Raw genomic sequence first — 12,088 nt, 5'->3', positions numbered from 1 at the left:
GTTCACCTCTCCAAAGCTTCCTCCACATACCTTTGGCTGTCATGCACATTTTTTTGTATTCTCCCACCTGCTCACCATAGCTTTGAACATTTTTTTAAAATGAGATCCCTCTTCTTATTTTAATTATAGCAGCATTTGTTGGGGAAAATTCTTGGCATAGCTTTTAAACAAAATAACATTCTAATTCTGCGGAAACAGTTCATAGAAAATAAAGACAGTTAATAATTTTATCTTCTAAAATCTTAAAATTGTATAATTTTTCCTAACATTTTTACCTTTTACTTAATAACTAATTGAAGTGAGTGAACAGGTGTTCTCAAAGAAGATGATGTAGATCTTTAAAGTTAACTATTTAAACTATTTTAATGTTATAGTTCTTATGATCAAAATTGGAATTTTAACTTTAAAAAAACCATTCACATTTATAATGGCCTTCTCAGTTTCAGTTTATTTTAGAGGATTATAATACATGTATCACAGAATTTATAAAATTATTTCCCTGCAGTTTCTGTGTTAATAAATAATTTTCTAAAACATTTCTTTATTTTTTTATCAACAGAAAATCTGCACCTGTGTCTAGAATGGAGAATGGAGGAGGTGATATGTCTGATAAAGAGAGAGAACTCCGGCAGAAAGAAGCAGAAGTAAGCTTCCTTTGTTATATTGCCAATTCATGTTTGTTTTTAAAATATGGCTATCTGTGTTTTTAGTTTGCTGTTTTTAAATTATTTTTTTTGTAGTCTAGTTAAATTTTAACAGCAAATGCAAAAAAAAGCACTGTTGTGGAATAGTTTAGAAAATGCTTATTTAGAAAAATTATTTAGAGCAGATGGAATATATATATTTTTTACAGCAAGAGTAATGCCCCTGTGATAAGTGTTTCTGTAGTGACCAACATTAAGCAGCTCTCATTTGTAAAATAAATATATTTTTATTAAAATGAAAGGTGTATTTGATGAGTTAAACATTGAGCACTTTCTTGTATTACCAGCTAGAGTAATGCCCCTTGTGATCAGTGTTTCTGTAACATTAAGCAACTCTCATTTGTAATCTATATTAAAACAAAAGGTGCATTTGATGAGTTAAACATTGAGAATTTTCTTGTGTCACCAGCTGAGAAAGATGCAGGAGAAACTGGTGCGCATGCAGGCAGAGATTGATTCAAAGAAACCACAGCTGATTCAGAATGGTGACCTCAAATCACAAGATGTCTAGTTTAGTTTTTGTTTTTTTACAAATGCTTATTGTAACATGGTACGTGTTGGTTTTCTTTCTCATTGCTGCATCTCCAGATGTGTTTATTTGTAATATATTCTGACTTGTCAGAATAGAATTATACAATCCATATACAATTAGTGTTAGTTTATATAGTTATGTTATGTTAGTTGCATATTTATGCTCAAGATCAGCTTGTGCAATATGTAAAGCATTTTAAAAATGTATAATTGTGTTTATAGTTGTTATGAGGGGTAAGGCGGGGTATGTTTGCAGGTGCTTTTCTGTCTAATTTTATCTAAAACAATGAAAGATTGCTATTTCAGGACCAGTGTGTTTCAAAGCTTACACAACGTCAACACCGTGTTCAAAGTCAATCAAAGGATTCAGCATTCAACAGACCAGCTCAACAGCTTCAAGTCATTTTTGTACATCTCATTCAGTCATATCACAGTCATATCACCTACCACTTGACTTTTTTTTTTTTTTGTTTCAAATTTGATCATATCACCATCATCCTCCATGTCATGTTGTGTGTTTGTTTCATTATTTTTAACATGGGTGCATATTTTTAATGCATTGGCTAAAAAAAATGTAAATATTTATTGTTTATTTTGTAATTTTAGCCATTAGAAAACAAGTAGTTTTAGTATTATAGTGAAATAAAAAAAACAACTAGGACAACATATGACGTTTTCTTAACTCAAAATGATTAATCAAATTACCCCATTATTAGACTACTTTAAATAATTTTACAGATACATTTGATACTAGAATTTTTCTTTTCGGATTAGCATTGTGTTATGCTTTTATTTCTAATTTTAAAATAGTTTTAAACATTTAAATTGTTTTTTTTTTTTAGGAAAGCAGAATTCTAGGTGTGGCAAAATAAGAAAGTTGTCAACCAATTATTAATTATTTAAAACATTAATCCCTCGTCAGAAAAGATTAACACCATTTGTCATGACCTTAGTCCACAGAGCTATTAAAAATAGTTCTATAAATATCCCATCCGTTCAGATTTAACTGATTAACATCTAATCTAGGGAACTAAAATATAAACAAAATTATTATACAAGTGCATACACTTTTTTGTTTAGTTATTTTGTTTTTACAGCAGAAGTTCAAACAACATTTACTATGGTAACCATGAAGCATAAATGTAGAAGTTAGTAAGATGGGCAGCTCTGGGCTTGAAAGGGTTAAATTTTTATTTTTGACTGGTGGTTGGTTGGCTTGAGGGTTCGTGTAGTTCCATTTTTTTTTTACAGTGTGACTGACATTTGTTATGTAATCAAGGAAGCGTTTTTTTATAAACTGTAACTTTGTAAAACAAAACTTCTTGAAAGATTTTTATCTGGTTTCTGCAATGATTATTGCATGTTCATTATTGAATATAGTATAACATAGTATTTTAACTCTTTGTTCAATTGAAAAAAGTAATTTTATGTTCTTGTACATCGCTGAATATGTCATTGTTATTTATGTACACGGCTAACTTCTGTGAAAATTTAAATCTTGGATAAAAATGTTCCAATAAAATACATGGAGAAATGAGAAGATATGTGAATGGAAAATCCACCTGACAATATCTTTGAATGTATTGACTGTATTAAAGAACATAGCTCATACTATTGAAACTAAAGTGCTGAAATAACTCATTCTGTCAAAAATCTTTAAAATTATAAAAAAAATTTAAAATATCTTTTTGGTAAAACAAATGTATTGGATTTTAAATTTGTAAAATTTTATTTAGAAGCTTAAAAAAACAACACGTTTTTGATTTTGAAAGGACTGTTTTGAAATTTTAAAACTTAAGTTTCAGCAGTATCTGATGATCTTGTTTTTAACCCCTCATAAAGAAAAATCTGGCAACTCAGTGATAGTTTGCTCTTGTTTTGTAAATCCTGCATTCATTCTGCATCCTTTGTAAACCACTCATCCACAGAAATTGATTCTGTCATGAGTTTTCTCCATAACATTGGCTATGTATTTTCTTCCTTTTATTTCTTGAAATCCTTTTATCTTAACTGTAAGTATTAGAGTAAATTTACTATTTAAAAAATCCTGTTTAACATTTGTTTTGCAGAAATTTTCCTGTTTGTTACAGTGGGTGATCAATATTAAACCAAAGGAATAGAATAAAAATTATTTGAAGTTAATATTTGAGTTAATCTGAAAGATGAAAATCTAGCTTTAAAATTAGCTTTAGGTTTTTTTGCGTCACGTTTTAACCACAGATTTCTCCCTTTAAAATCTCACATGAAGCAATGATAGAAATATTTATAAAGAGTTTTGTATATTAAAGGCGATCATGGCAGAGAAAACTATTTTTTAAAACTATATTTTGTTTGTTCACTATTCCATACTGTGACAATTGAGTGCAAGACACAGTGCTTCATGTCTCCATAACGTAACCATATTGTTCGCATCGGACGTCAAATAGTTTTTTGTACTCATTAAACATTTCAAATTTATTTTCACGTATTGACCGAGTAACTAATAGAAAAATGTGTTAAATCTGTAAGTAAAATTGACCAATGTTAATCAGCACAAACACAACAATTGAACTTAGTTATAAGCTTATTCAAATTATATATGCTGTTCACTTGGTTTTTTTTTCAATTATCATTTTTGTTAATTGCCAAAATCATGTATTGACTGAAATACTGTTCAAATGAAATCTCAGTATTGAAACCAAGGCAGTAATTCATGTATGTCCTGTTGCAGGTCCATTGAATTGATTGTACTGTACATAGCCTGATCTAGACTTGTCTTTGTAGAACATCAGTCATTTTATTTTCTGACTAATGGATGTGCAATTTTCACTCCCCCCTCCCTCAACAGTCTGCGCTTAGGCATTGGCTGATTTGTGTGCTTTATGTTGTTCTAACCTGTCTACACTCCTCCCCCGTCTACACCTTCCCTCTTGTTTTGTATTTAAAATATATGCTGTTCTGCTTCAACTTGCTTTTTTTTTAAACAGAAAAAAAAAATCTCTTTTGACAGTCCAACTGTTAAAAGAGACTCCAAAGCTTTTTTTTATATAACTAGTTAATTTAACTACACATTTAAAACAAGATATTTTTTAAACACAAAAAAATTTCTAAATTAAAACTTTTCTTAATTTTAATAAAACCCTTAAATTTTATATATCACCATGAAAATGATTATAAATACGATTTTCAACAATGGTAACCAATGAAGAGCTACAATTATGTAATCATATATCTATGTAAAGAGCTTTTATACTTTTTACAATATCAAATTCTGCTGATGTAATCATCAAGCATGTACTATAAGGGGACGTAACTCCACCAGTGTCATACTAATTCAAATTTTGTGTTTTCTTCATTCATCTGTACATTCATAAGCAGTATATGCAAATTATACTACTATACACAAATTTGAATATGTAAATTACTAACATACATACTTCAATTTTTACTTTGCATTGCTTGTTTTTTATGTTAATCATTTTTGTCTTTTTTTTTAAAATTTAGATGTTTGGTGCCACTTTTTTTTTTCTCTAAATTTAAGTTAGATAAAATTAGCTGTGTACACGGTTAAAGTGTACCAGACAATAGCTAAAATCATCTGTTTTCATTGGTTCCCTACTTAACATATTTTTCTAAGTGCCTGTTTAAACATTAGTTAATAATTTTTTTTTAATATTTAAATTTTTTTTTAATGATTGTAATTTTGTCACTTCCTATGGATTTTAACATGTCACATTTCTAAGTTTGGAAAAAAAAAATCTTTTCAAAATTGAATAAAAACATTGAAAAAATAGTTGATTTAATTATTTTTAACCACATTTTTTGGCATATTTTATTTATTTCAAAGCTGCTTATTTGGATAATGATAAAGTTGTGTAAAACAGAATTTGTAAACTTTATCCTGTTATCTAGTTAACCTAACCTCCAACTTCAAAATTGACAATATTATTCATACTTTGAATGATAATTGTCACTTTTGTGGATATATCCTGGTCAGAATGTCCACTTTTTGTGTTAGTACATATTGGGTGGTCAAAATGTTTTTGTTTATACATTGTAGGACTGTTTTAGATATACACAACAGTTTCAAGCAGTGCTATAAAGCCATATAGATGAAGAATCTAACAATTCCTTCACCCTTGCCTATTTTTAAACATGCAGGTCTCTGCCAGGCTTTTACTTCCCTATTTAGGGTCAGAGGTTGACCTTTAGCCTCTACCCTAGGTACTAACTTGTGACTTTCATGTGAGCAAGTCTTGAACCAAACCTCCTCCCCAAGATGTGTGGGGGTACATAGTGGAGCTGGTCATCATGTGGATTGTGGTTGTTTAAGCTCATGTGGTAAACATGGCAAGTGGTGTATATATCGGGGTCTGGGTCCATGGGAGGGGTTATACCCCCCCCCCCCTTGCCTACACCACTGAATATGGCCCCCAATTTTGACCTTTAACCTGACCAAAAGAGTTTTTCTCTTAATTAAAAGAGGTTAATATCACAGTTTTAAACAATATGCCTTATGCCAGAACTATCACAACAGCTTGCTTTAAATAAATAGTTATTTTAATTACGAACATTAAACTCAAACTTGTGATGGTTTTTATAAGTGATTTTAATAAATCCAGCCCATTAAAGCTTATAAATGATAAATCCTTAAAAACATTAGTAGTCAAATATTCAAATACACTTTCCAAAATTATTGTCATCTTTAACAATGTACAAATAATAATTACTTAAAAAATAGTTTTTTTTAGTTAGTAAGCTTACATTTTTTAATTACTTTTTTTTAATTAAAAAAATTATTCTTTATAGAAATCAAATTATAAGAAGACCATTTACTTCATTTAAAAACAGTTTGTAATATATCAAAATGTATCAGGATGTTTAAACAGGTTTAAATTCGAAACAGTGTTAAGTGCTTTACTAGTGTATGTTTGCTTGTGTAAGATTAACTAACAGAAGAAAAAAACACAAAAAGAAATCTATTGCATCCTTGGTTGGTGACCATCATAACGAATAGGGGGGAAATGATTTACCCTTGTGGGCTCCTGATAATGTGGGGGGTTGTAAAGACCCCATTTAGGGTTCGGGACCTCCTGTGGAAATGGAACTGGGTAGCCCCAGTTGCCTGTGAAACCCTTGTTGTGGGGCATTGGCCTTTGAACATCTTTCATCATGGTCTCATTGTTGTAGGGAACGAAATCATCAAGTTTTCTGGAAGTTGGTTTTGATGGCCTTTCCCAGTGCCAGTTGACATTTTTATAGTCAGCTGAAAATTGTCAATATATCTTTAATAAATCATGTTACATATTATGTGTATAATAAAGATTGAGGGACTAAAAACATTTTTAAGTACTAACTTTTGTGTAAATAATTGGCTATTAAAGTCCTCAAATTGAACATATTTTACTGATCTTGTTACCATAACCCAGTCTATGGACCTAACCTTAACTTCAGTCACATAGTGCGAACCCTGGCCATAATGTTAACCCTAACCCAAACATAAATGCCAGCTAAAATACAATCTTCTATAATGCTGCATTGCTATATATATATATATATATATATATATATATATATATATATATATATATATATATATATATATATATATATATATATATATATATATATATATATATACATATATATATATATATACATAAAAAAAATAATGACAAAAAATAAAACCAAAATAAAAAAACAAAACTATCACTTCCTGATTCTACATTTAAATTTCCTTGATGTTCTAAAAGTACAGTGGAAATGAATAACATTTCTGAGTATCTGCAACTGTAAACTGACTTTATAAAGTACAACAAGTAGCCTCTTAAGCCATCTCAGTAACTAAATGTACATCAACCCTTTTATTACATCAATTAAATTTACATTAACCCTTTTATTAGCTGAATTAAATGTATATTAACCCTTTTATAACCTCAATAAAAAGTACATTAACCCTTTGTAATCACCTCTTCTTATTCGATCTGTCTCCCTGTTGAACCAGTCCGGGTGACGAGAGGTCGACCTCCATGCGTACCAATCAGGGTGCTCTCCACTCCACTTCCTCCACCCAGCCTTTAATAAAAAAAAAAAGATACATGGAAATTTTAGTTCAGCTGCTTAGCAAATTTATATTTATTAATCAAGATGATAACTAATTCATTATGTTTAATATTTGAAATTAAAAACAAAATAAAATGTGTCAGCTAAGTCTAGATAAACAACAGCTATTGTTTTAGAACTAAGCTGTATCTAATGTCATTAGTGTGATTTAATTTGCATCACTTAAATAGAAAATACTCAAAATAAAAGAAGCATTAACTATACTATAGACTATAGTCATACAGAGTAAGAAGTAATAATCGTATAATGTCCACTGTACACTATGGTCCCATATAAATAAAGCCCTTAACTGAATATCATGAAAAAGCATAGAAAAAGCATCTAAAAAGAAGATAATTATTTTAAATGAGTATCCTACATCACCGCTACAAAATAATTCTCAAAAGAAATCATAAACTAATTAAGAATAACTTGACAATGTAAGTGTTTTGATTTGTGTCTATAGTTAAAGTTAAACTGTTAGGTAAAAGGTTGGAACACACTCACTCTAGCTACATCTGGATGACTGCAGTGGTAAGTTTTCCATTCATGAAGCCTTGGCTGCCTGCAAGTTATAACAATGAGTTTTAAAAATAGTTGTATGTATAGGCCCTGCTATGAAGAAACATTAACCTAACTAATCATTGAGTAATTAAATTGATTCTTAGGCCATCAGCCATATTTATGATATTTAGTTTCTTTCCTTTAAAAAAATTATAAGGCAAACCCACAAAAACTTAGGTTAGGTTAGTTAGTAGTATAGTTATAGTAGCTAGTCAGCCAGGCTTCTTTACTATCTTCTTAATTCTTAAGGGTTAGGCCTAGATTTAGATCTAGATCTATATCTAGATGAAAAAAAAAGTTGTATTGGCCTATCCTAAAAAATAATAAATAAAAGCACTTAAATATAAACTTCATTTAACTAAACTCATGATATACTCAGATATAGGCCTAGGCCTCTACCCTAAATTTATAAATGATAGGCCTATAAAATATTACCAAGGCCTACCAAATATTTTACTGAATATTAAAAAAGGTATTTTACTGAATATTAACAAAGGTAAATAAAAAATAAACTCACCACTCTTTGGGCAATTTTGCTGGCTGCGATAGAAATCCTATTGCTGCAATATTTGTTGAACTCATTTTGTAGGCTATATTTTAATTATTTACTTTCTTTTTTCTTCTAAGCTCCAATAAGATAACAAGCTAATTTGAAGCTAAGCATTACCTACTAAGTACTAAGAGTGTAGAATCACAATATTACTAGACTATAGCTATAACTATAACTGAGATAGTGATACTGATGTTAATAATAAATTTTAGAATTCTAACTACTAACTAAACTCACACTTCACACAGAGTTAGAATTCTCGAGGTGACTGAAATAATTATTTCCTCATACTTCAGTTTGCAATAAATACAACCTCGCTTATAAAACTATAATGCATTTTTTAAAATGAACAATTTTGTTAATAAATTAATAATGTTTTATTTTTAAAACATTAATTTAGTAGAAAAAATACCAAGCGTCGCCATAGTAACGCGTCAGTGGTTACCAAGCTTAGCAGTGTGAAAATACAAAATGATTATTATATTATAAAATTACGTAAATGAAAAAAAAAGAAAATAGTAAAATAGATATTTGGTAATTATTAATTGTGTATTATGAGGTACTAAATATAGCGATATCTTACACTTTAAACAAATATTAGGACAAAATATTATTAAGCCCGTAAGCAAACAGACCCACGATTGGAATACTAGTCCATTATTTACCACCACAAAAACACTGAAAGTGTATTGACTAGGAACGAACTAACGAACACTTTTGATATTGATCTAGTCTGGACCTATTATTGCTATAATACATTAATAGAGTGATTTTTTTTCTAAATCTAGCCCCGCCTTTTTAAATACACTAACCAAGGGCTATTGTAAAATGTTTTGATTTGGCGTTTAACGGCTGATTGATTAGTTCTGAACTTAAGCTAGTCTAATAAAGTCTAGTGATCTCCTGTCTAGTCTATTGGTTTTCTTAATCAAGTGCAAGTGCAAATATGGCAGATACACTGTTCTTCAAAAGATCACAGTCCATGTACCCATACTGGGTAAATATGCCACCTACTGTTCCACGATATCCAGCTTCCCAAGATATGTTCAGGTAAGATTGATCCAGATGGTAAAAATGTTTAAAATATAATAGAGATCTTTATATATTTATATATTATATAATAACATTTTGAATTATAGACTTACATGAGCAAGCATTTAACTCTATGCTCTTGAAACTTTTTAGGGGGGGGAGGGGCAGTAAAAGTATACATTTTTCTATTCTATTTTGTTAGGGGGCACTAGACTAGATGCCTGAAAGAAACCCTCAGTTATAGACCTAGAATCAAGATCTATCTAGTACTGTGTAGCTAATACTTTATCAACTTAACAGTTAAGGCTGTGCCAAGATCTATTGATTTAGATATAATTATATTTTAATAGTTTGGATGAAAGATAAATGAGGGGGGGGGGGGTGAAATTAAAAAAAAATGCAATTGTGTTGTCCGACTATTTTCCATATTCTTCATATTTATATTGCATATATATTGCATCTGCCATTTTTATTGATAATATAATATAATGTGTACAAGATATTGACAAACTTTATTCATCAATTATTTGAAATATGATTACAACAGAACCTACTATAAATATTTGTAAACAGTCCTTTCCTCCTCTTTATGATATAATTGTATATAGGCGAGAAGAGCCAGACAAATACACCCAAAGGAAAGGCACAGCTGGTTATCAAGTAAGGCTTTATTGTCAGTTTTCAATATTTAAAAAAAAACAGTTCTTCTAGTTCTATTATATTGGGGATTAAAATAGACATCCACAATTTTTATCGATGGATGAGAGGTGTATTTGTAAAGCATTTATCTCAACAGATGTAGGAAATTTCAGCAATACCCTCCTTATTTATGTACTTTGAATAGAGCATCACTTTTATAAATTTCTTAAACAAACCCCAACTTCTGCCACGCTACTAGCCATACACACAACAGTAAAATAGTTTTAACATAATTTAAATGTTTGATACACCATATGTTAAAAAAAAAAGTATGCATTGAGATTCTTATTTTAGGAGTTTTCAAAACTTTTTTTTTAAAACGAAGAACTGGACTGACAAGTGGTATGATTGGGGTCATCCAGTCAGAAGACTTGAAGAGTTGCCAAAAATTATTGACCGCCATGAGCCAGTGTCCAGGCCATGGGATTATGGAGTTCATATGGGCATTTCTGGACAGTCCAAGTGGACAAAAGAAGGAAAGGATTGGCCTGTTGATAACAAGAAATATCTCAAGTAATGTAACTTTACATCTTGTCACTAATTGTTTAGTTTCCATAGCGACCCTTCCCGGCGCCCGGGGACAAACTTTTCAATTTGCACCCCACCCCCTCAAGATTTCAATTTGCACCCCCCCTCAAACTTTTGATTTGCACCCCCCTCAACCTTTCAATTTATTTTTCCAACCCATTTTGGCGCCCCCTCAGGTCGGCGCCTGGGGACATATGTCCCCCCCCTCGCTACGCTACTGAGTACATGCATAAAAAACTAAAAGTTTGGTATGGCGAAACCTGTTCACGTTGTATGGCCCCGGAGAATATAGAGCACGTCCTTCAGGACTGTTCCTTATATAGCCAGGCGCGATCCAAACACTGGCCCCTATACACCCCACTCAAGGAAAAACTATATGGGGCACCCGCTGATCTGGAGACCACAGTCCAGTTCATACACGAAGTTGGACTTGTTTAAATCCTCCACCATAAACTAAATTAAGAACGCGGAAGAAGAAGAAGTTTAGTTTCCTATTATAGATATTTGTTTATCATATTTTATTTTCACTTCCAACTTATTTTGACCAAATAGAGAACACATATGAACTATTTTCTCTGTTAGTTAAAGCATTGTATTAACACTAGTCTGTAGTGTTGATGAATATTTAAGCACCTGGTGTTAACTCTGGAATTTTTCATTTATTTTCTTTCATTAATGTATGTTATGTATTGAAGATCAAGTGTCACCCAGCACCCCCTGACTTTATCACAATATTTCAGTAAATCATTCATGTTAGTGACTTGTTGTACCATCCTAATGTTTTTACTTAAGCTCATCATCAAGTCAGTCCTCTAGATTGTTTTACAGAGAGAGTTGTTTCCCTTAAAAAAATGACATTTTTAGTTTTGTTCCAGATAAATAAAGAGCTGATTTTATCCAGAGGCATAGCGACCCTTTCCGCGCCAGAGACGATCTATGAATTTTGTGCCCTCTCCCATTTATATTATATTTATTGGTTTCATATACCAAAAGCTGAACCCTTTAATAAAAATAATGCAACCATGTTCTTAAAATAAGTTAAAATTCCTTTCTCCTCTCTTGCAGAAATGGAGTGCCCAACACAGAAAACCATCGGGCAAGGGCTATCAGAGAGTTGAGCTTTAAGGATGAAAAACTCTACCCATTCTCAAACTACATGACATCAACTTATCGGAAGCCAGTGTACTCTGTTTGTGGTCCTATGCAAAAAGATCCGGTATTTGGACTGACCAGGCAAAGGAATCGTCATGGATTCATGCCATTTGAAGATTATTATTAACCTGTGTGAGTGAATTTGTTTGATATAATAGTGATGTAAAAATGAAATCCATACCCATCATATAAAAAAAAATAACACAAGTTTGTAAGTTTAATAATGATTTATATAATAAATAAAAAA

The 12,088-nt window shown here is 30.9% G+C and overlaps 3 protein-coding genes across 10 annotated transcripts in view; 2 read left to right on the top strand and 1 right to left on the bottom strand.

The window, feature by feature from the left end:
* Nucleotides 1-5,494, top strand: part of LOC131939811 (septin-2) — a 105,542-nt gene extending 100,048 nt beyond the window's left edge. For 6 of the 7 annotated variants that reach the window (XM_059298338.1, XM_059298333.1, XM_059298335.1 and 3 more), the window contains 3 exons: nt 560-644; nt 1,114-1,254; nt 1,542-5,494. In XM_059298338.1, the coding sequence (XP_059154321.1) occupies nt 560-644; nt 1,114-1,215 (187 nt within the window). In that variant the 3' untranslated portion in view covers nt 1,216-1,254; nt 1,542-5,494. The remainder of the gene's footprint in view (nt 1-559; nt 645-1,113; nt 1,255-1,541) is intronic. The other variant, XM_059298336.1, reaches the window with a different exon arrangement.
* A 312-nt stretch (nt 5,495-5,806) lies between these two features.
* LOC131939814 (uncharacterized) lies at nt 5,807-8,827 on the bottom strand. Its single transcript, XM_059298343.1, has 5 exons — nt 8,668-8,827; nt 8,398-8,470; nt 7,824-7,881; nt 7,184-7,289; nt 5,807-6,480 (listed from the first exon to the last, which is right to left on the bottom strand). The coding sequence occupies exons 2-5, from the start codon at nt 8,460-8,462 to the stop codon at nt 6,194-6,196; spliced, it is 516 nt and encodes a 171-aa protein (XP_059154326.1). The 5' UTR covers nt 8,463-8,470; nt 8,668-8,827; the 3' UTR covers nt 5,807-6,193.
* A 142-nt stretch (nt 8,828-8,969) lies between these two features.
* LOC131939813 (uncharacterized) lies at nt 8,970-12,077 on the top strand. 2 transcript variants are annotated; one of them, XM_059298340.1, is made up of 5 exons: nt 8,970-8,989; nt 9,364-9,480; nt 10,071-10,122; nt 10,487-10,674; nt 11,755-12,077. In XM_059298340.1, exons 1-5 carry the CDS (start codon nt 8,985-8,987, stop codon nt 11,966-11,968), a joined length of 576 nt encoding a protein of 191 aa, XP_059154323.1. In that variant the 5' UTR covers nt 8,970-8,984; the 3' UTR covers nt 11,969-12,077. The 2 variants fall into 2 exon arrangements, with proteins under 2 accessions (XP_059154323.1, XP_059154325.1); XM_059298342.1 differs by lacking the exon at nt 8,970-8,989 and adding an exon at nt 9,060-9,196.
* Nucleotides 12,078-12,088: the final 11 nt, after the last annotated feature.

Source organism: Physella acuta, unplaced genomic scaffold (genome assembly GCF_028476545.2).
Source record: "Physella acuta isolate Inbredline_101_S28 unplaced genomic scaffold, ASM2847654v3 ptg000296l, whole genome shotgun sequence".
Classification (NCBI taxonomy): domain Eukaryota; kingdom Metazoa; phylum Mollusca; class Gastropoda; family Physidae; genus Physella; species Physella acuta.
Note: the sequence above shows the minus strand (reverse complement) of the source record. Positions and strands in the feature narration are given on the sequence as shown.